This window comes from Pseudorca crassidens, chromosome 2 (genome assembly GCF_039906515.1).
Source record: "Pseudorca crassidens isolate mPseCra1 chromosome 2, mPseCra1.hap1, whole genome shotgun sequence".
NCBI lineage: Eukaryota > Metazoa > Chordata > Mammalia > Artiodactyla > Delphinidae > Pseudorca > Pseudorca crassidens.
Genome location: NC_090297.1, coordinates 144400789 through 144425955, shown reverse-complemented (window position 1 = coordinate 144425955; position 25167 = coordinate 144400789). Strand labels below are relative to the sequence as shown.

The 25167-nt window shown below is 37.5% G+C and overlaps 1 protein-coding gene across 1 annotated transcript in view; it reads left to right on the top strand.

The window, feature by feature from the left end:
* PPP2R5A (protein phosphatase 2 regulatory subunit B'alpha) overlaps positions 1-25167 on the top strand; it is a 92249-nt gene that overhangs the window by 26085 nt on the left and 40997 nt on the right. The window contains exons 2-3 of the mRNA XM_067729017.1: positions 21948-22144; positions 24823-24924. Coding sequence (XP_067585118.1) covers positions 21948-22144; positions 24823-24924 — 299 coding nt within the window. The remainder of the gene's footprint in view (positions 1-21947; positions 22145-24822; positions 24925-25167) is intronic.

Below are 25167 nucleotides of genomic sequence, written 5' to 3'. Positions count from 1 at the left end.
AGTCTGACAATCTCTGCCTTTTGATTGGATTGCTTAATCCATTCGTATTTAATGTTATTGATATGGTTGGATTTATATCTGCCATTTTATTTTTTTGTTTTATATATATGTCATGTCTTTTTTGTTCTGTATTTTCTCTTTACTGCTTTCTTTAATATTAAGTTTATATTTTCCAATTCAGCATTTATGTTTGTTTAATTTTTTTTCACTGTATCTTTTTTAGTTTATTTTTAGTGATTGCTCTTGGGCTTACCATATGCATATTAATTTATTGGAATCAACTTCAGATTTATATTAATTTAGTTCCAGTGAGATAATAGAATCATTACTCCTATATTCCTCTATTTCCTTTTCCTCCTTTTTGTGGCATTATTGTTATACAGTTACATTTATTGATGTTACAAACCCAATCATACATTGTTATAATTATTGTTTTACCATAAGTAGTTATTTCTTTAGCCCAGTACAGTTTTGCTCCCACCCACCTCCTTTGTACTGTTACTGGCAAATATATTAGGTATCTATATGTTAACGACCCAACAATACATTGTATACATATTATTTTATACAATTTAAAAAATCAGTTAAGAGTGAAAGAAAAAATATGCATTTATACTGTCTTTTATAATTATATAATTACCTTTACTGTTGCTTTGTGTGTGCGTGTGTGTGTGTGTGTGTGTGTGTGTGTGTGTGAATTTGAATTACTTTCTGTAGTCATTTGCTTTCAGCCTGAAGAAATTCCTTTAAGGAAGGTTGGCTAGTGATAAATTCTCTCATTTTTTTGTTTATCTGGGAATGTCTTTATTTTGCCTTCATTTTTTAAAGAGAGCTTTGCAGGATTTTTGGTTGATGGCTTTTTTCTTTGAGCAGTTTGAATATGTTATTCTGCTGTTTTCTGGCCTCTACTGTTTCTGCTGAGAAGTCAGCTGTTAATCTTATCCCTGTACAATCTGTTTTTCTTTTGCTGCTTTCAAGATTTTCTCCTGTCTTTAACTTTCAGCATTTTTACTATGATATGTGTATTTGTGGATCTCCTTGAATTTTTCCTTCTTGGAGTTTGTTAAGCTTCCTCAATGTGTAGGTTAGTGTTATTCAATAAATTTGGGAAGTTTTCAGTCATTATTTCTTCAAAGTTTTAAAATTTTGCTCCTTTCTCTCCTCTCCGTATGGTACTCCCATTATGTGCATTTGTCAAACCTGATGAAGTCCCAAGAAGCTCTATTCATTTTTCTTCATCTCTTATTTTTTCCTCTCTGTTCTTCTCATTTCCTAATTTCTATCATTTTATCTTCAAAGTTCTGTAATTCTTTCTTCTGATAGTCATATCTACTGTTGAGCCCCTCTGGTGAATTTTCCATTTTGTTATTATACTTTTTGATGCAGAATTTCCGTTTGTTTCTCTCTGTGTGTGTGTTAATTCTGTCTCTTAATTGGTATCCTCTATTTGATTTGACATTGTCACATCTTCTCTACTTCTTTAAACATGGTTTCCTTTATTTCTTTGAACATATTTACAATAGCTGCTTTGAAGTTATTTTCTGTTAAATCCAACATCTAATTGCTCTCACAGGCAGTTTCTGTTGCCTTTTTTTTTTTCCTTTGTGTATAGGTCATACTTTCCTGTTTCTTTGCACATCTTGTAATTTTTTTGTTGTAAACTGGACATTTTAGACAACATAGTCTAGCAGCCCTGGGTACTGGTCCTACCCTTTGGGGCCTGTTACTGTTGTTTGTTTGTCTGTTTAGTGACTGGGTGACGTTTTCCTCCACCACAGCATTAAGCCTCTGGTGTTCCTCAGCAAGGCAGCTTTGGGTATGCCGTAGTCCCCCTGAGATAACAGTAGTTGTGACAGGGCTGTCTTTGTCTTCTCCTGACCACAGCCCCAGCTTTAAATTCCAGTGACTTTCAGCTAATTGCTTACTTGTTTTCAACAATGCTGTGGAGCATACTTGTTCTACAGAGCCATCCAATCAAATTTGGGCTCCTTTGAAGGAATATATCCTGACATCAGTGTTTGATATTTGTTCTGACACCAAGAGGGCTCCTCCAAGCTGTTCCTTTCCCTGGTGTTGACCTGCAAACTAGCCAGCCTAGAGTTTAGCCTTATATCCTCATTGAATCTGCAAATGTCTCCATTACCTTTTACCACAACCTCCATTGTTTTGAGGGGTTAAGCTTGAATTTAAGCTTGAACTTTCCCATGCTCTGTTGAAAATGAAGTCTTTGGAAAGAGACATGGCTTGCTTCCCCACTACCCCACTGCCCCAGGCAAAATCTCTGAGCCAGGGCTCTGGAGCTGGTGGTGGGGAAAATAACAGACTTCTCTCTGAGGGACAACACACTTTAGGAGCTGAACGTGAGGTGGAGAGGGGGCAGTAGCCTGAGATCTTGGTTTTTCCTCTTCCAATATGGAACCATAGCATTACAGGCCAAGACTCAGGTAATCAGGGCTCCAGTATTCTCAGTGAGTGGTTCTGCACCAAATATAGAGTCTCTGTCCCAGAAATACAGGTTGAGCAGAAGAAGGGAGCCCCTCTTTTCAACTACACTGGCCTGGAAATTGGCCTCAGCAACAGGTAGCTGTGGGCAGAATGAGAAATGCCAGCATTCTGCTCCACATCTGAAGAAAGCTGTCTGACTGGGAGCTGGAGGTAGAGGGAACCTTGTGTTCTTTTTTTTTTTTTAATTTATTTATTTTTTACTTTTATTTTTGGCTGCGTTGGGTCTTCGTTGCTATGCGCAGACTTTCACTGGTTGTGGCGAGTGGGGGCTACTCTTCGTTGCGGTGTGCAGCCTTCTCATTGCGGTGGCTTCTCTTGTTGCAGAGCAGGGGCTCTAGGTACGTGGGTTTCAGTAGTTGTGGCATGCAGGCTCAGTAGTTGTGCCTCGCGGGCTCTAGAGCACAGGCTCAATAGTTACGGCACACGGGCTTAGTTGCTCTGCAGCATGTGGGATCTTCCCAGGCTAGGGCTCAAACCTGTGTCCCCCGCATTGGCAGGCGGACTCTTAACCACTGCGCCAACAGGGAAGCCCCAAGCCTTGTGTTCTTGACTGCACCTCTCTGGAGTGGAGTTTCTGCCTACTGAGCTGGGAGGAGGCTGTCTTGGTTCAGATACCAAGACTGGCTTTTCTTACTAAATTTTCATAGATATTCTTGGATAGATGTTTCCTCATTTACTTTTTTGCCTTAGGACCATTTCCAGAGGCTTTAAAAGGTTGTTTTAAAAATGATTTTCATCAGCTTCACTGGAGAGCAGGTCTGTGGAGCTCTTAACCTTGTCTTGCTAAAAGTTGATCTCCCTGTGGTCTAAAAATTTAGCTTCTTTTGCAGTAAAAATTAGTACTTTACAATTATCTAGGATTTCATAGCTTACAGGTATGTAATAATGCCAGTAAATTTGAAAACTTAGAGGAATTGGGAAAATCCCTTAATAAACAGCTTTCTCAAACTGACACAAGAAAAAACAAAAGTCTGAATAAGTCATATCTATTTAATTGAATCCTCATTAAAAACCCTGTCAAGGACATTATAAAAAAAGATAATTACAGACCAATATCCCTTATGAGCATAGATGGAAAAATCTTATACAAAAGTATAGCAAATTGAATTTAGCAACATATACATAGGATGATACATCATGATCGTGTGGGATTTATGCCAGGAATCCAAGGCTGGTTTACATTAAAAACTGATTTGCTGAATAAATAGAATAAAAGAGAAAAATCATATCATTACTTCAATATAAATAGAAAAGTAGAAAATTCCTTTTCTGTATAGTTACCTTCTCTCTAGTACTTTTCCATACAAATTCCAGCCACCTCAGTAGCCCTGATCTACTCTGTCTATTTAGCTCAGTAAGGCTGCTGGCTATTTTGAAGCTATATTGCTTCTCCCTATGCTGCAATCTGGAAAGTGTTAACAGGTAGAACTGGTGCAATTATGGGACTCACTCTGTTTTCCTTCTCTCAGGGATCGAAGTCCCATACTACCTGATTTTCAACATCTGAAAACAATTATTTCATATATTTTGTCCAGTTTTCAGTAGTTTACTATAGGAAGATTAATCTGCCAGAAGCAGAAGTCTTGCCCACACTTCTTGTCATCCTTATGCAATGGGTATGAAGTGATGTATGGCATTTCATACATACATTCATATATATAGTTTATATAATACATATTTACATTTTTCTCCTTACCAGTGTAGTTAAATGTCTTTTCATATGTTGATTGCTCAGTTGTGTTTCATGTGCCCTTCTATAGGTTTATTTGCCTTTTTCTTACTGATTTATAGATTTTTTTGTGTGCATTCTGGATACCATCCAGAGTTGGTTATAAAACATTTATGTTATTATGTTTTATAATTTTCCTATTCACATTTAGTTTTTTAGTTCTCTTAGAATTAATTTTTATAAATTTTTATAAATGATGTGAAGGAGGGAATCTAATTTTTTTATATGAATAGACAGTGGTCCTTGCATAATTTATTTTAAAATTCCCCACTGACTTTTTAAAACACCAATTCTATTATATATTAACCTCCTATGTATGAACACTGGCATGTTTCCAGGTGCCTTATTCACACCCCCCCTCCATGGTCTTTTTGTCTATTCCTGCACAATACCATTTAATTTTGTTTTTTTTAAATTTTATATATTTTATTTACTTGGCTGCATTGGGTCTTAGTTGTGGCACGCGGGCTCAGTAGTTGTGACTCACAGGCTCCAGAGTGCAGGCTCAGTAGTTGTGGTGCATGGGCTTAGTTCCTCCACGGCATGTGGGATCTTCCCGGACCAGGGCTTGAACCCGTGTCTCCTGCATTGGCAGGCGGATTCTTAACCACTGTGCCACCAGGGAAGCCCCCACCATTTAGTTTTAATTACTATATGTGGTAAGATGACTTGTTCCCTTCATCTTAAAAATCACGTTGGCTATTCTTGGCTCTTTATTTTTCCAGACGGATTTTAATAGCAAGTCTTCAAGTTCCAACAAAACACCCTGTTGCAAACCAAACTTTATTCCCTGTATAGAATCATTGGGGAAGATGTTGAATATTCTCATCCATGGATACAATGTATGTTACTTACGTCTTCGATATATTTCTTTTTTTTTTTTTTTTTTTTGCGGTACGCGGGCCCCTCACTGCTGTGGCCTCTCCCGTTGCGGAGCACAGGCTCCGGACGCGCAGGCTCAGCGGCCATGGCTCACGGGCCCAGCCGCTCCGCGGCATGTGGGATCTTCCCAGATCGGGACACGAACCCGTGTCCCCTGCATCGGTAGGCGGACTCTCAACCACTGCGCCACCAGGGAAGCCCTCGATATATTTCTTAAAAGTTTTATAATTTTCTTCATAAAAGTCATATTTGTCCTTTGTTAGACCTCTCAAATTACTTGCCCCTGGAACCCAGTCACCATATTATGAGGAAGCTCAGGCCACATGGAGAGGTCACATGTGGGGGTTCTGGCACTAGCCCCAACTAGTCCTTCAGCCAAAGGCCAGAATCAACTGCAAGACATATGAATGATTGAGTCCTCACATGAGTCTAGTCCCTAGCTTTCTAGTTTTCTAGCTGAGGCCTTAGACATCATGGAGCAGAGATAAGCTGTCTCTGCTGTGTCCTGTCTGAATCTCTGACCCAAAGAAATCGTGATAGATAGTATAATAATTGTTGTTTTAAACCACTAAAGTTTGGGATAATTTATTATTAAGCAATAGAAAATTAATACACCAGACATCATTCTGATTATGGATTGGTTTCTCCTGTAGGTCTGCCTAAGGTCTAATTATATTCTAATATAAGTAGAGTATTTTAATATATTACATGGAATAATTTCTCATCCTAAATTAATAAATTGGCATTTATTACTGTGTCATGAGCTTGGCTAATTTATATTTGTATTGTGTATAAGAAGAAACCATGTATTTGCATGTGTAAGGCAGAGGAATAAATTCAGACATTGAAAATTCATCATGAACACCATGGGAAATACACCCATGTGGTTGAGAATGAAAGTTTTCACGTTCCATGATATTTCTGTAGTCAGATACAGTTGTACAATGTTAGAAAACCTGAACTTGTCTTAAATACCTCTTGATTTGGTGGTACAGTCTTTCTAAATAGGTTTCGTAAACTGATACCAGAGAGTACAGTGTAAAACTTCCTTATATTTTTCTAAAGACTCTAATTTACTTCAAAAAAATTCTTACAAAGTTTTATAATAACAAATGAGTCAGTGTGATCAGCTAGGCTATGTACTCAACTACATAGGTATTATTTTTCTCAAATAGTTTATTTGTGAACCTTGAGGTCTCTCATGACTCCAAGATATTTTCAGGAAGAATCCATCTTGGAAGTCACATAGCCTCACTTTTATGACCCAGACTTGGAAGTCATGTAGCAGCACTTCTGCAATACTCAGTCTGTTCCCTAGAAGCCAGTCACTTTAGTCCAACCCACATTCACAGGAGAAGTAGGCTTCACCTTTTGAAGAGAGGAGTGTCAAAATAATTTGTGGACTAATTTTAGAACTACTACACTTGATAAGCATGGAATTAGAACAAGGGAAGTTTTATAAATATTTAATGGTATTAGGCTTAACATAACCTGATTCTCTGTCTCACAACAGAGGATATAGTCGTGTTTAATGGTCTTGGTAGACTTAAAATCCTTTGGCTAAAGCTTTTTGCTCATTGGGTAGTATTTGGATGGGCATTGTCTTTATTTGCTTCTGCAGAGAATGAAGAATAATGATGGGAGAGTGCATCCCAACCAGTGCATGTGCAAATAGGCCATTTGGGGAACTTTAAGTATCAGTATAAATGGAACGTGGGATGTAAAGGGGGGAATGATGGGAAATGAAGTTGGAAAGGTAGTGCCCCTCAGTTTCTCCTCCTCTCCTTTTACCCTTAGCTTTTGTCATCTTTACATTTTTAAGGCTGATAACATTTTCTGTAGCCATAATTAAGTTTTCTGTAAATTGTAAGTTAATTCTAAAAGTTGAAAGCCAGTGAACAAGGTTTATATTGTGTGACTGTGTAGGCTTCAGAGCTGCATAATGTAATTATATTTCCTTTCTTATATACTATTTTTAGTATTTCCTGGAGTTTCTAATTGTCTTTTTTTTTGCACCTTTAACATACTCACGGTTTTTTCCTCCAAATCTCCGTGTGGTAAGATATCCTAATGATTCTGCTTTAGAGACCACTCTCATGGGGCCTTCTTTCCTCCTGCTCTAAACTGATCCACTTGTTCTCTAGTCCTGCTTTCTTGAATTTCCCTAATTCCTGGATTCCATTCCTTTCTCTTTCTCCCTATTGCTACATCATGTCCTCAGAATTTCCTATGAAAGGATATGAGGGTGCTAAGTTTTCCAAGTATTTGCATGTCTGAAAATGCCCTTTTTGAACCCGTATACTTTATTGATACTTGGCTAGTTACAGAGTTCTAGATTGGCATAAGAATTCTAGTGGCAGGGCTTCCCTGGTGGCGCAGTGGTTGAGAGTCCGCCTGCCGATGCAGGGGACGCCGGTTCGTGCCCCGGTCTGGGTAGATCCCACATGCCACGGAGCGGCTGGGCCTGTGAGCCATGGCCGCTGAGCCTGCGTGCCCGGAGCCTGTGCTCCACAACAGTGAGAGGCCCGTGTACCGCAAAAAAAAAAAAAAAGAATTCTAGTGGCAGAGCCCCATTATATTCTGGCATCACTCTTGCTGATAAGAAGCCTGATGGAGATCTGCCTCTGGTTATTTTTTGCGTGACTTTTTAATTTGAAAGCTTTTACTCTTTTTTCCTGGGCATCTGAAATTTTGGTGTTAACTAAATTATCCCTTTGTTTAGGTTTTTTTCCTCTGTTGATTTAGTTTTTTTTCATGTTATAGGCTTTCCTCGAATATCTGGTGATCCTTTATAATCTGTTGATATGTATGAGTGAACAAAAAAAAAGTCACTTCAGAAGTTGGATGGGATTTGTTGACGGTCTAGTTTTGTTTAGAGTAATCGGGCAGGGAACTAGTTAAAAGCTAGAATGTATGAATATTTCTCTGGGACTATTCAGTTTCTTTAGGGAAGAACTTTCCAGGTTTTGTTTTTGTTTTTTTGTTTCTTGGGTTTTCTTTTTGATTTTGTTTTTGCCTGGAGCATGAATGCTTCACTGTCTTTTGGAGTGGGGTAGTAAACTGCATAGCACATACAGATTTACGTCATCCCCCCTATTTTCAGTTCACGTCTTAATCCGTCTTCTATTTCATCTGGTGTTTCTAATCTGTAGTTCTGTAGGAAACTCACCTGTAATACCTTTTCTGTTTATTCTAGGATATGAGTTCCTCTTTTTTGGTTTTGTCACTTACCACTTAATGTCCTTCGAATTTTCCAGAAATTTGATTGTCTTTTGCCTGGGGGACCATTCTTCTATTCTCTTTGATATTGTGGATTTATCCCTCTCCCTCCCTCCCTCCCTCCCCCCCACCTCTCTCTCTCTCTCTTTCTCTCTTTCTCTCTCTCTTTTTTCTGGTTTAATCTTCTAGAGCAGGGGTCCCCAACCCTGGGCCTCAGACGAGTAATGGTCTGTGGAACTGGGCCACCCAGCATGAGGTGAGCGGCAGGCGAGCAAAACTCCCCATCTCTCGCATTACTGCCTGAACCATCCTTACCTTACCCCCAAACCCCCCACACCCCCCGGGTCCATGGAAGAATTGTTTACCGTGAAACCAGTTGCCAAAAAGGTTGGGGACTTCTGTTTTAGAGTAAAGGGAAGGAGATAAACAAATTTGCCATTTTTAAGTATATGCATTCTGATCTGTAAGTGGGTAAAGATTTAGAAGATAGCTATTAAAGGAACAGTTGACATTTCAAAGACAGTAGTTTTATATAACACTTGTTTTCCTTGCATTCTAGGTGATTTGAATCCCATTTTTATTACAGATATTCTTTGTGATCTTGGGCGTGCTATGTAGTGTGGGATCTTATTGTATTTTACATATTGTACAGCAGTGGTTTACAGGGTTTTTTTTTTTTTGACTGAAAACTATAACAAGAAACACATTTTATTTTACAACTCAGTTCTCATATAATGTTTCATAAAATAACACTCTTACATGCAATATGCTGATATTTTATATTTATTTTAAGTTCTGGTTGTGACCCACTAAAGTTATCTTATTCTACCCACTAACGCATTGCAACCCACACTTTGAAAAACAGTTCTCTAGAGCACTATTTTTTAAAGTGTGAGCCAGATAACATCTTCAAGTTGAGTACTGAAAAAACTTAACAATTTAGAGATAAGTAGGAAAAATCTAGCTGGGCTTTTGTGAGTTTTAAAAGTTGTGTTAATAATTCTCCAAAGATGAAATGCCTCACTTCTCTAGAATTATCTTGATTCTCTCTCTGCCTAAGGCCATGGATCTCAACAGTGGTAAGAATTCTTGAGTCCGATCAAGTTTCAGTCATAATAATAAAATAGAAGATAGTTAAGTTTTTAAAGAATTCATCTTGAGAGGGCAGACAGCAGAAGCAAGAAGAACTACAATCCTGCAGCCTGTGGAACAAAAACCACATTCACAGAAAGATGGACAAGATGAAAAGGCAGAGGGCTATGTACCAGATGAAGGAACAAGATAAAATCCCAGAAAAACAACTAAAGTGGAGATAGGTAACCTTCCAGAAAAGGAATTCAGAATAATGATAGTGAAGATGATCCAGGACCTCAGAAAAAGAATGGAGGCAAAGATCGAGAAGCTGCAAGAAATGTTTAACAAAGACCTAGAAGAATTGAAGAACAAACACCTAGAAGAATTAAAAAACAAACAAACAGAGATGAACAATACAGTAAGTGACATGAAAAATACACTACAAGGAATCAATAGCAGAATAACTGAGGCAGAAGAACGGATAAGTGACGTGGAATACAGAATGGTGGAATTCACTGCTGTGGAACAGACTAAAGATAAAAGAATGAAAAGAAATGAAGACAGCCTATGAGACCTCTGGAACACCATTAAACAAAACAACATTCGCATTATAGGGGTCCCAGAGGGAGAAGAGAGAGAGAAAGGCCCTGAGAAAATATTTGAAGAGTTTATAGTTTAAAACTTCTCTAACATGGGAAAGGGAATAGCCACCCAAATCCAGGCAGTGCAGAGTCGCAGGCAGGACACGCTGGAGAAACACACTGAGACACATAGTAATCAAATTGACAAAATTAATGGCAAAGAAAAATCGTTGAAAGCAACAAGGGAAAAAACGGCAAATAACATACAAGGGAACTCCCATAAGGTTAACAGCTGATTTCTCAGCAGAAACTCTAAAAGCCAGGGCTTCCCTGGTGGCGCAGTGGTTGAGAGTCTGCCTGCCGGTATGGGGGGTGCGGGTTTGTGCCCCGGTCCAGGAGGATCCCATGTGCCGCAGAGCGGCTGGGCCCGTGAGCCGTAACCACTGAGCCTGTGCGTCCAGAGCCTATGCTCCACAGTGGGAGAGGCCACAGCAGTGAGAGACCTGCATACCGCAAAAAAAAAAAAAAAAGAAAAGAAAAGAAACTCTACAAGCCAGAAGTGAGTGGCATGATATATTTAAAGTGATGAATGGAAAGGGGTTTAAAGGGATGAAAGGGAACCTACAGCCAAGATTACTCTACCCAGCAAGGATCTCATTCAGAATCAATGGAAAATCAAAAGCTTTACAGAAAAGCAAAAGCTGGGAGAATTCAGCACCATCAAACGAGCTCTACAACAAATGCTAAAGGAACTTCGTTAAGTGGGAAACGCAAGAGAAGAAAAGGACCTACAAAAACAAATGCATAACAATTAAGAAAATGGTAGTAGTAACATACATATCAATAATTACCTTAAACGTGAATGGATTAAATGCTCCAACCAAAAGACACAGGTTCGCTGAATGGATACAAAAACAAGACCCATCTATATGCTGTGTACAAGAGACCCACTTCAGACCTAGGGACACATGCAGACTGGAAGTGAGGGGATGGAAAAAGATATTCCATGCAAATGGAAATCAAAAGAAAGCTGGAGTAGCAATACTCATATCAGATAAAATAGACTTTAAAATAAAGAATGTTACAAGAGACAAAGGAGGACACTACATAATGATCAAAGGATCAATCCAAGAAGAAGATATAACAATTATAAATCTATATGCACCCAACATGGGAGCACCTCAATACATAAGGCAACTGCTAACAGCTCTAAAAGAGGAAATTGACAGTAACACAATAATAGTGGGGGACTTTAACACCTCACTTACACCAATGGACAGATCATCCAAAATGAAAATTAATAAGGAAACACAAGCTTTAAATGACACAATAGACCAGATAGATTTAATTGATATTTATAGGACATTCCATCCAAAAACAGCAGATTACACTTTCTTCTCAAGTGCGCACAGAACATTCTCAAGGATAGATCACATCTTGGGCCACAAAACAAGCCTCAGTAAATTTAAGAAAATTGAAATCATATCAAGCATTTTTTCTGACCACAACGCTATGAGATTAGAAATCAGTTACAGAGAAAAAAACATAAAAAACACAAACACATGGAGACTAAACAATACGTTACTAAATAACCAAGAGATCACTGAAGAAATCAAAGAGGAAATCAAAAAATACCTAGAGACAAACTGCAATGAAAACATGACGATCCAAAACCTATGGGATGCAGCAAAAGCAGTTCAAAGAGGGAAGTTTATAGCAATACAAGCCTACCTCAAGAAATAAGAAAAATCTCAAATAAACAATCTAACCTTACACCTGAAGAACTAGAGAAAGAAGAACAGACAAAACCCAAAGTTAGTAGAAGGAAAGAAATCATAAAGATCAGAGCAGAAATAAATGAAATAGAAACAAAGAAAACACTAGCAAAGATCAATAAAACTAAAAGCTGGTTCTTTGAGAAGATAAACAAAATTAATAAACCATTAGCCAGACTCATCAATAATAAGAGGGAGAGGACTCAATAAAATTAGAAAAGAAAAAGGAGAAGTTTCAATAGACACCACAGAAATACAAAGCATCCTAAGAGACTACTACAAGCAACTCTATGTCAATAAAATGGACAACCTGGAAGAAATGGGCAAATTCTTAGAAAGGTATAACCTTCCAAGACTGAATCACGAAGAAATAGAAAATATGAACAGACCAGTCACAAGTAATGAAATTGAAACTGTGATTAAAAATCTTCCAACAAACAAAAGTCCAGGACCAGATGGCTTCACAGGTAAATTCTATCAAACATTTAGAGAAGAGCTAACACCCATCCTTCTCAAACTCTTCCAAAACATTGCAGAGGAAGGAACACTCCCAAACTCATTCTATGAGGACACCATCACCCTGATACCAAAACCAGACAAAGATACTACAAAAAAAAAGAAAATTACAGACCAGTATCACTGATGAATATGGATGTAAAAATCCTCAACAAAATACTAGCAAACAGAATCCAACAACACATTAAAAGACTCATACACCGTGATCAAGTGGGATTTATCCCAGAGATGCAAGGATTCTTCAATATACGCAAATCAATCAGTGTGGTACACCATATTAACAAATTGAAGAATAAAAACCATATGATCATCTCAATAGATGCAGAAAAAGCTTTTGACAAAATTCAACACCTATTTATGATAAAAACTCTCCAGAAAGTGGGCATAGAGGGAACCTACCTCAACATAATAAAGGCCATACATGAGAAACCCACAGCAAACATCATTCTCAATGGTGAAAAACTGAAAGCATTTCCTCCAAGATCAAGAAAAAGACAAGGATGGCCACTCTCATCACTATTATTCAACATAGTTTTGGAAGTCCTAGCCACGGCAATCAGAGAAGAGAAAGAAATAAAATGAATGCAAATTGGAAAAGAAGAAGTAAAGCTGTCACTGTTTGCAGATGACATGGTAGTATACATAGAGAATCCTAAAGATGCCACCAGAAAACTACTAGAGCTAATCAATGAATTTGGTAAAGTTGCAGGATACAAAATTAATGCACAGAAATCTCTTGCATTCCTATACACTAATGATGAAAAATCTGAAAGAGAAATTAAGGAAACACTCCCATTTACCACTGCAACAAAAAGAATAAAATACCTAAGAATAAACCTACCTAGGGAGACAAAAGACCTGTATGCAGAAAACTATAAGACACTGATAAAAGAAATGAAAGATGATACAAACAGATGGAGAGATATACCATGTTCTTTGTTTGAAAGAATCAATATTGTGAAAATGACTATACTACCCAAAGCAATCTACAGATCAAATGCAATCCCTATCAAATTACCAATGGCATTTTTTACAGAACTAGAACAAAAACTCTTAAAATTTGTATGGAGACACAAAAGACCCCGAATAGCCAAAGCAGGCTTGAGGGGAAAAAACGGAGCTGGAGGAATCAATCTCCCTGACTTCAGACTATACTACAAAGCTACAGTAATCAAGAAAATATGGTACTGGCATAGAAACAGAAATGTAGATCAATGGAACAGGATAGAAAGCCCAGAGATAAACCCACGCACCTATGGTCAACTAATCTATGACAAAGGAGGCAAGGATATACAATGGAGGAAAGACAGTCTCTTCAATAAGTGGTGCTGGGAAAACTGGACAGCTATATGTAAAAGAATGAAATTAGAACACTCCCTAACACCATACACAAAAATAAACTCAAAATGGATTAGAGATCTAAATGTAAGATCGCACACTATAAAACTCTTAGAGGAAAATATAGGAAGAACACTCTTTGACATAAATCACAGCAAGATCTCTTTTGATTCACCTGTTAGTGTAATGGAAATAAAAACAAAAATAAACATATGGGACCTAATGAAACTTAAAAGCTTTGGCACAGCAAAGGAAACTGCAAACAAGACCAAAAGAGAACTGTCAAAATAGGAGAAAATATTTGGAAATGAATCAACAAAGGATTAATCTCTAAAATATATAAACAGCTCATGCAGTTCAATATTAAAAAAACAAACAACGCAATCCAAAAATGGGCAAAAGGCCTAAAATAGACATTTCTCCAAAGAAGACATACCAATGGGCAAGGAGCACATGAAAAGCTGCTCAACATCACTAATTATTAGAGAAATGCAAGTGAAAACTACAATGAGGTATCACCTCACACCAGTTAGAATGGGCATCATCAGAAAATCTACAAACAGCAAATGCTGGACAGGGCGTGGACAAAAGAGAACCCTCTTGCACTGTTGGTGGGAATGTAAATTGATAACAGCCCCTGTGGAGAACAGTATGGAGGTTCCTTAAAAAACTAAAAATAGAATTACCATATGACCCAGCAATCCCACTACTGGGCATATACCCACAGAAAACCATAATTCAAAAAGACACATGCACCCCAATGTTCATTGCAGCACTATTTACACTTGCCAGGTAATGGAAGCAACCTAAATGCCCATCAACAGACAAATGGATAAAGAAGAAGTGGTACATATATACAATGGAATATTACCCAGCCATAAAAAGGAATGAAATTGGGTCATTTTTAGAGATGTGGATGGATCTAGATACTGTCATAGAGAGTGAAATAAGTCAGAAAGAGAAGAACAAATATTGTATATTAACACATATATGTGGAATCTAGAAAAATGGTACAGATGAACTGGTTTGCTGGGCAGAAATAGAGACACAGATGTAGAGAACAAACGACACCAAGGGGGGAAGTGGCGTGGGGTGGTGGTGGTGGGATGAACTGGGAGGTTGGGATTGACATGTATACACTAATATGTGTAAAATGGATAACTAATAAGAACCTGCCCTATAAAAAAAAAAGAATTCATCTTCCAGTCAGATTTTAACTATTATGTGTTTTGCAAACATATCTGTTCTTTAGATAATTCCTTGATTGTGTAGCTTTTCTTGCATCTTTAATACTTTACATGAAGAGCTTTTTATATTGGGGATTTAATAATATTTTTCAGACGAGCACTTTTAGTAAATCCTTAGCTCTGATATTGTTAGTGAAGAGATGCATATAAATATGAATATAATATATTGGTGTTTCAGGTCTGTTACATTATATTCTTAAGTTGTGATTAGGTTTCTTTGAAGCAACATAAAGACTGAAGACATTTAAGATTGTTGAATATGCTATATTGTGATCATAAATGGTGGTCTGAATTGCTCCCAGATCAATACTTAGGGGGAGGTCAAGGTATGCTAATAGGTTTGTGTATAGGACTGGGTTTTTCTCTTTGCTTATTTATTTATTTATGTTTATTTTAATATTTATTTGGTTGCTTGGGGTCTTAGTTGTGGCTTGCGGGGTCCTTAGTTACCGCACGTTGGCTCCTTAGTTGCGGCAGGCAGGCTTCTTAGTTGTTGTGGCATGCGAACTCTTAGTTGTGTCATGAATGTGGGACCTGGTTCCCTGATCAGGGATCGAACCAGGGCCCACTGCATTGGGAGTGCGGAGTCTTATCCACTGCGCTGCCAGGAAGTCCCTCTCTTTATTTAAATGGCTGTCACCAGGATCTTAAATGCTCATCTCTTATTTGGTCATGATTCATATACACATTTTGGAAGAAATTAATATTTATTTGAAATAGGTACAGTGTCATCTTTCCAAGAAGTCCAGATTTAAACTGCCCCAACAAAATTTTGGGGTCTCCTGTAATTAATTTCAGAGTGACTAGCAAATACTGTGTTGTACTTGGGGCATGTTGCAAAACAATTACATTGTCAGCATCCACCATTCCAGTTGCTATATGATGTAGCACTGTAAGGTATTATGAATTTTTCCTGTGAATTAGTATGTTTCCAGGGGTATTTTTATTTTTGAACCTCTAAGTGGAATTCTGATGGATAACATCAGTTAATATTGCAGGGAGAATCCCAGGTGAGGAAGTTATCACTATAGGAATCAGAATGGATATTATTATCCACATGTGAGAATGGCAAATGGATAATCAACATAAGCCTAGTAAAAATAGCCAAGTAAAAACAGCATGTGACCTAACTGCCTAAAAGTAAGGCATTGCCATACTGAAACACCACTGAGTATGACAGACTTCATTTGCAAGCATGCTTGTAATGGGGAAGCTGAAGTATAAAGTGGTCAGTGTAGATACTGTCAGTGCTTTTTACATTTAGTGAACAGAATTTTTTTTTTTTTTTGGCTGCGTTGGGTCTTCATTGCTGTGCACGGACTTTCTGTAGTTGTGGCAAGTGAGTGCCACTCTTCGTTGCAGTGTGCGAGCTTCTCTTGTTGCGGAGCACGGGCTCTAGGTGCACAGGCTTCAGTAGTTGCAGCACGCAGGCCCAGTAATTGCAGCACACGGGTTTTAGGGTGCGTGGGCTTCAGTAGTTGTGGTGCGTGGGCTCAGTAGTCGTGACTCACAGGCTCTAGAGTACAGGCTCAGTAGTTGTGGCGCACGGGCTTAGTTGCTCCACGGCATGTGGGATCTTCCCGGGCCAGGGATCAAACCCGTGTCCCCTGCTTTGGCAGGTGGATTCTTAACCACTCCACCACCAGGGAATTCCCTAGTGAACAGAATTATTACCCATTCTTTTCCTCACAAAGTATTTATTATTCATATTTATGAAATATAGCCAGAATGTAGTCTGATCTTTTTTCAGCTTACTGAAATATATTTTTTGCTTTTTGTCTCTTTTTCTTATAAGAAAATTCTGAAAATTGATGTTTCAGAAAGGTGCCTAAGAGTTGGGATTAGGGGCTTCCGTGGTGGCGCAGTGGTTGAGGGTTCGCCTGCCAATGCAGGGGACGCGGGTTTGTGCCCCGGTCTGGGAGGATCCCACGTGCCGCGGAGCGGCTGGTCCCGTGAGTCGTGGCCGCTGAGCCTGCGCGTCCAGAGCCTGTGTTCCGCAGCGGGAGAGGCCACAACAGTGAGCCCGCGTACCGCAAAAAAAAAAAGAGTTGCGATTATATTAAACATCGACAAGTGTGAAATATTTTATAATTTTTTAATGATGAAAACAATGATCTCATCTTTTCTTACTAGGGTAACCATTATAAAAATGTTTTCGATCTATATGAAAAGATTGCTTGTCTTGAACCTAGAAGTAGGCCAGCCAACAGTAGGCGACAGGAGCATTCTCTTCTCTCACTTAAGCTTTTACAATCTGATCACCTCTTCCACCGCTGTTTTACCTTAGTTGCCAAGCAACTCAACACAAAGTGATTAAATATAGCAGTCAAATACCTTGTAATATCTATAGCTTTCCTGCTTTTAATTAATCCTGATTTTATTTTTAATTGTTCTCCTTATATTTAATCTTGTAAGTGCTCTCAAATTCTTTTTGACTCCAGGTTATATAGAGAATAGATTGTGTGTATATGTGTGTGTGTGTGTGTGTGTGTGTGTGTGTGTGTATGGTAAACAACCATACCTTTTACATTTGTTTATCGCCTGATAGCATTATTTTTTAATGTTTTGTATCTTGTCTTCCCAACCTGCTTCTAAGCTCTTGAAGGCAGGAAATCATCTCTAACTTTCAAAACTAACCTTAAAGGACTGCTTTGAAAGTTAAATAAATAGACATAGGAAACAGAGTTGTATTTGGCATGAAGGAAACGCTAATGTTCGCAGCATTATGTTTTATTATGTAGCACAGTAGACTGTTCAATAGAACATGTATTACCTACAGGAGGGGTTAGGTAGGAAAAGATTTTTCTATTCCCTAATACCTAAAAATAATTGAGGTTTGGACATTTCTATTTCAACTCAGAGCCAAAGGAGTTGAAATGTTAACTGCTTTCTAAATATATCTAATGTTTGGGAAAATCCAGATGTGACCTGTTCCATCCAAATATTAGGTAATGCTGGGATATAATTCTGGAGGAGAAAGCAACTTCAAAAAAAATCTTTAGGCTAAGTAGCAGATTACTAAATGGAGAAGCTATGAAAAACATTAATTTCTTCCCAAGGAGACTCAAGAGTTAGGTGCCCAGAAAGAGAAACTTCCTAAAAAAAAGAAAGAAGAAAAAAGAAAAAGAAACTTCCTTTTTATATATAACATGTTCCTGAATCTACTGTTTGTCAGTCTTGAAAATCATTTTGTGTCTTCTAACATGTTAGCTGTAGGCTACTAGCCTGTGGTGAGAAAAATGCCTTCCATTTGTATCTCCTTTGACATATATGCACTCACCTTCATGATCATTATTTCATTTAATCCATTTAAGTCAACCATCAAGGTAGGGTATTGATAAAAATGGTCATTGTTATAAATTCTTAAGCATAGATATGATGTAATAATTCACTATTTATGCCAGCTTTGATATGCAGCCTCTTTTCTTTGTTCTATAGCCTATTTTAATTCAGTGCATAATCTTATTCTTCAAATTCAGAGTTTTTTCTACCATCAAATACACATTTGTTGGCTCCTTATATACCCTATGCTAGAAGTAAAAGAGATAAAAAGGAAAGCCTGCTCAGTGAATGATCCTTGCCCTTGAGGAACCTGAATTCTTTTGATGAGTGCTAAAAGAAATATTCATTAAATACAGGCCCAAAGTTAATGCATGCTCAAGTGTATGACTGAGATTGTATTACAGATGTCCAGAGAAGGGAGGGATCAGTTTACCCTGACCTACCTAAGGGAAATTTGGTGGAGAATGTGAGATTTCAGTTTATTCTTTTTTATTTTTTTTTTTTTTTGCGGTATGTGGGCCTCTCACTGTTGTGGCCTCTCCCGTTGTGGAGCACAGGCTCTGGACGCGCAGGCTCAGCGGCCATAGCTCACGGGCCCAGCCGCTCCGCGGCATGTGGGATCTTCCCGGACTGGGGCACGAACCCGTGTGCCCTGCATGGGCAGGCGGACTCTGAACCACTGCGCCACCAGGGAAGCCCTCAGTTTATTCTTAAAGGGTGAGTAGGATTTGGAAACATAGGGGAGGAATCTGGTAAGGTATTTCAGGTAGGGAAGAGTCTGAACAAAGATATGGCCTTTGGAGAACAGAGAGAGGAGTGATTTCACATAGAGAAGGTGGTTTGGAGGCGGAAGGAGAGAATAGCGCTGGCTATCTAAGGTGATCTCTGATTGAACTGGGATATTGTATGAGTTTGTATTTTTTTAGCATAAGGAAAAAAAGGTTAAAAATATTTTAAGGGGCTTCCCTGGTGGCGCAGTGGTTGAGACTCTGCCTGCCGATGCAGGGGACACAGGTTCGAGCCCCGGTCTGAGAGGATCCCACATGCCGCGGAGCAACTAGGCCCGTGAGCCACAACTACTGAGCCTGCGCGTCTGGAGCCTGTGCTCTGCAACAAGAGAGGCCGCGATAGTGAGAGGCCCGCGCACTGCGATGAAGAGTGGCCCCCCCTTGCCGCAACTAGAGAAAGCCCTCACACAGTAATGAAGACCCAACACAGCCAAAATAAATACATACATAAATAAATAAGTAAAAAAAAAAATTTTTTTAACTCTCTTAAACTGAGTTACCTTCTAAAGGTATGGCACCTATTTCCCCAAACCATCATTATAATGGAATTTAACTATATATAAAGATATGTGTTATAATAGACAGTATAAAGCTATACAATAAGGATGTAGATATATTTATAAATAGATAGAGTTATTACTGAGTAATGGAGAGAACTATGGGGATTTCTTGTACAGTGTGAGTTGAGAAGGATTCTTACAGCCCAAATTATTACCCACTTCTCTAATGTGTAATACATACCCAATCTAATAAGTTTAGCCTGATTAGGAAGCTTACAAAAAGGACAGGTGTCCATCTTCTAGTTTTTCAAGCCAAGTATTTGTATTAAGCAGACGTCTGTTTAGTAACTGAAATAAACCAAATACCAATCTTAAGTGGATACCTTTTTAACTTTAAGGGAGAAAACCCCAAGAGAATTTAAGAAAAAGGCCATTTAAGATACGGCTAACGTCTCAGGGAATGAGCAGATTCTGCTTAGAATAACTGATGGTCGTTTTGGGATGAACTAGTATAGTGAATTATGACTGGTAAGATTATATGCAGTGTGTATGCCGGATGGTGCTTCACTCTCACCCGCAGTAGAATGAGGTTTAATAAACTTCTGGGTAAAGATAACTGTTTAACAAATTACTTGGTATTGAAAGTAGTTGCAGATTTAATGGTCTTTTTTTAAAAAGGATACATAAAAATGTTCCCACAAAAGAACAGTTCAAATAAAGGTGTTCTTGAATCAAAAACTTTATGGAAGTGATCATCAAAAATGTCATGTACTCTGTCAATATTACATGAACTCTGACGCCTGTCTTAGTATTGTAGACCTTGGCTTTCATGTAGCAGAGAGCCATTATTGATTTTGGAACATAGAGTGTTATGCAAATTCTTTATAAGTGTGGCACTACCACAGAAGAAGTTTCTGCTGGCATAGCCATAAATGGGTTGCAGCAAATTCAAAATTTTTTTAGAATCTTTATATTTTTACTTCAAAAGTCATGTGAATTTTGTTGTTCTTTATAATATATCTATGTTTGTTTTTTTTGTAAATATTATGTTTCAAGTTATTGAACAAAATTGACTAATCAAAAGGATATGCTGTATTTGTCTTTTTTGTGTGAGTGGGCTTAGGATATCTTACCTGCTATATTTTAGCAGTACCTTATCTAGCTCAGCTTTTTAAGGACAGCACTTGAATATAGCTGCAAAGTAATTTCACTTGGCTTCCTGCCCCAGAGGAATTAAAAAGCATGGGCATCCTTGGTTAGGTTATCATCTTTATGAAGATTTCTACCTCTATCTTTATATAAAGCAGGCATTGGTTTTGAATGAAGGAATACTGTTGTATACTATGAGCTCAGTATCAGAATACATGATTTTTAAAAATTTAATCTCAGTAGTTCAAGAAACAAATAATTGAGCTGAATAACTGAAGGTCCTTGTTTATAGATTTGAAATTCAGAAGTGAAATTTCATTACTTTTTGAATGTTGCAAACAAAAAGATTTAATACATTTGTTAGAATCAAATGATTATAATGTGCCCATATTTTTGTACTCAGTAGAAGATAAAACAATAAACATTTACTGAATGCATGTTGTGTGGCAGGTACTGTGCTAGATAATGAGAGGGCGGAGGGAGGGGGAGAGAGAGAGAAAGAAAGGCAGAACACTTGTTTCCTGTCTTTGGGGGCCTCGTAATCTAAGAGTATAATACATGTAAAATATAACTGCCATATCGCACAGTAAATACTACAATAGAGATAGCACCTAAGATACATTTGGGTCAGTGTGGATTAACCAACCAATTTAGCTTCAGTGCCGTAGAGAAAGCTTCTGAGAGTGGAATATGCTTATGCTGAAACTTAATAAATGGGGAGAGTTCTCAGGGTGGAAATGTGGGAAAAGGGCATTCCAGGCAGAGGAAACAGTGTAAAATCTTCAGGAAATTGCAGAGAGCATGGTTTAACTAAAGTGAAGGTGCATGCTAGATAGTGTTGAGAGATGACTCTTGGCCGTAGGCAGCTTCATTTTGTATACAATCCTAAGGAGTTTGAACGTCATTCTGTAATTTTTGGAGGATCATTGAAAAGTATTGAGTATGATCAGAATGATTCTCATTTTAGCAAGATTTTAGCTTTTGAAGTAGCTTAGAGGATAAATCAGGAATCGCAGGTTATGGCCCCAGGCAAGAGAAGCAGTTAGGATGTCATTGCTGTAGTCTAAATGATGAATGTGAGGGCCGTTAAAGTGGCAGAGGGAATGACAAGAAAAGGATAGATTCCAGATAAGTTAAAGAAACGGAATCAATAACATTTAATGATTGATTGTGGGTAGTGAGAGAGGAGGAAGATAGAAATTCATGTCTGGCGTGAATAATGGGATTAGATGGGTAAATTTCTCACTAGATTTTTGAGAGAAGTTTTACTTTATGTACGTGAATAGCTTCTACAAAATTGGCAAACATGAAGGTAACTTCTGAGTAGGTCATTTCTAAGTTTCTCTTTATTTTTATTTACAGATGCCACTTCAAATGAACAACAAGAGCTTTTCTGTCAGAAGCTGCAGCAGTGTTGCATACTCTTTGATTTCATGGACTCTGTTTCAGACTTGAAGAGCAAAGAAGTTAAAAGAGCAACATTGAATGAACTGGTTGAGTATGTTTCAACTAATCGTGGTGTAATTGTTGAATCAGCGTATTCTGATATAGTAAAAATGGTAAGCCTCTAGACTTAAGTTCCTCAGATTTATATAAATTCAAGTAAGATCTGAGGTGTAATTATGATTTAATGAGACTGATTTTTAATAAATATACAATAATTAATGTGCTCAAAAGAATGTTTTTTTTAAATAGTCCATTTGAAAGATTATCCATCCATTCCAATGATGGTGTCATTGCTTTATAATAGTTTGGGAATTCAATAGCCACAATGGCTGGTGGCTACCACATTGGATAGTGCATATCTAGAGCTTAGGAGAAAGATATAAGCTCAAGATAATACAGATTGATAGATAATTAACATGCAGCTGAATAGCTGTGGAGAAAGAACATCTAAAGGGGGAAGAAAAGACCAATGAAAAACTGTGGGGCTCTCAGCAGTGGATAAGGGAGTCAGGTCTAAAATAAATCTTATTTAGGACATTTTGATATCATATATGTAGATTCTATAACACTGAATTTTAATCAAAACGTGGGACCTTTAAGAAGTTAAATGATGTAAACAAAAGTTTGAAATATCTGCTGTGAAAAGTATTGAAGTAAGGTTGTTTAGGATACTGTTTATTAATTATTTAACCATATTCTCCATCAAACTGTAGAAATTTGTTTCAGACTTGTGGTTTTTGTATTTTGGTGCATAACAAAATACAAAAAATTCATTTGAAATAATTAGAGTCACTGAGTACACAATTTAAGCTTAAATGTTGGTTATAGAAGGTTATAGCAAGTATAATCTAAGCTATAAACTATACAATTTAGTTGCCTTAATTTCTTTCCCTGTGCCTGATATATGTTCTGGGGGAAGAGCAAAATGTGCAGGAAAGTTAAATTTGACCCTAATATACTAGCTGAGTTTTCTTTCATCATATTGTACTAGAAGACCAGTTAAAAGGACTTAGGACATTTTGATTCGTTTTTTTCTTTTTAAAAAACAAAATAAAAGCCTTAAGATTTTTTTAAAGATTAGCTCTAGAGAGAACATTAATCAAAATGAAATTAGCTTCCTCAATTCCACAGATAATTAAGAGAGACAGTTTGAGAATATAAGTATTGATTATTGATAGACTTTGTATTTTGTTCTTTGTTTTGTGTTGGTCATTAAAAAATGTTCAGGGGGAAAATGCAATATTTCCACTTTATTGATTTCAAATGGTTTGTATTCAGGAATTTTGAAAATCCTAGGGAAGATATTTTTATCTCTCTAAAGTTGTTGCCTCAGATATTGAAAGTACTCAAATATTTGAGTCAAGTTATTTTGTAATTTTCTATTTACTAATAAATTCTGAGATTTAATTTCTTTCCCCAAGTAAAAAGATGTGTTTGTTTTGTCCTTTTTTTTTTTTTTTTTTAACTTCTGGGTACTTAATTTCTAGATAAGAAGCCAACTCACCCGCTTAGTTCTTTAAAGCTCTTCTGTGTATTTGCTGTATACAGTTAATTTTATTGGTGGCTACAAGGTTTAACTTTTACTACCAACAATAATAAGTATGATTTCAAAGGCAAATTATGCCCTCCTATGGGATATATTTCCTTTTCAAGTTCTATCTGTGACTTTCTGCCACTCTGTGAAATTGGTATTTATCAAACTATTTATTGGCTCTGCCTTCATATACTGGCTTTGAGTTCTAGCAAATCAAATTCTGGATTATAACTTTCTAAGTCTTATGGTTATAATAATTGACTGTTAGCAGTTATTTGGATTACCATAGATGCTACTTCATAAGAATGGTTGGGAATTTGCTTGCACCACCAAACAACGCTTGTCTCATCCTCTGTTCCCCAAATAATTTATCTTAAATGACCAATCCCTCAAAATTAGGGCCTTACATGTTTACTAAACCATTTGGTCTGTCAGTCTGTTCATCATTCTTCAACGAATTTTGAGTTGGGCTCACAATCCATCCTTTGCTAGAGAAAAAGGATATGTAGAAAAAGGATATGTACTTTGGTACTAAGACAGACAATGTGAAAGATGAAGTTATAACCTAAAATGAAGACTCTGAAATGAAGAGTCTCAAAGCATATCCTTATTTCAGAGAGATTAATATTTTTTAAAAAAAAATGCTCAGAGTTAATGAAATACAGTAAATTAAGTCATCATGGGGTATTATAACTATGTCTGTAATGGCAGTGAATAACTATGTCTGTAATGACAGTGAAAGTATTCTACCCCCATCCTCCTCTTTAGCGTGATGTGTATGTGTAAGAGATATTTTACCAAACTCTTGGGTTATAAGGTAAGTAAATGGCTGGGTTAGAATATGGGGGGAGTTGTGGAAAGATGAAAATAATCAAGTTAGGGATAGGGAGAGTTAGGAACTTTATGCTCCGCCCCCCCCCCCCAGTTCCTTCACATCCTCTTTTTTTTTTTTTTTTTTAAAGCAAAACTTGGAAAGAAAAACTTGTGATTTAAGGAAGAGGAGTCTAGAGGTAATCTGTATGAAGTTTGATATCTATAGAAGTCAGAATTATGGGACAGAGAAAAGAGAGAAACAAATGGCTGCCTTCATATCTTGAAGAGATTTATAGGTTTTGAACTAAGCTTACAGCCACAACTTAACCTTTTTCTTAAATAAAGTTATCTTAAAAATATTTCATTTTGCATTTTTTAATTCCATTAAGCAACAAAAACATACGTTTATTTAGAACATGAATCTAAATTTATTTTTCTTTACAGATCAGTGCTAACATCTTCCGAACTCTTCCTCCAAGTGATAATCCAGATTTTGATCCAGAAGAGGATGAGCCCACACTTGAGGCCTCTTGGCCTCACATACAAGTATGGAACATAACTTTGTATTGACAATTTTTACATTTATGATATTCTGCTGAAATCACAGAACTCTGTTTTAGACCTGAGTGTCTATTTAAAGTACTTGACTTTTTTTTTTTTTTTTTTTTTTGCGGTATGTGGGCCTCTCACTGTTTTGGCCTCTCCCGTTGTGGAGCACAGGCTCCGGACGCGCAGGCTCAGCAACCATGGCTCACGGGCCTAGCCGCTCTGCGGCATGTGGGATCTTCC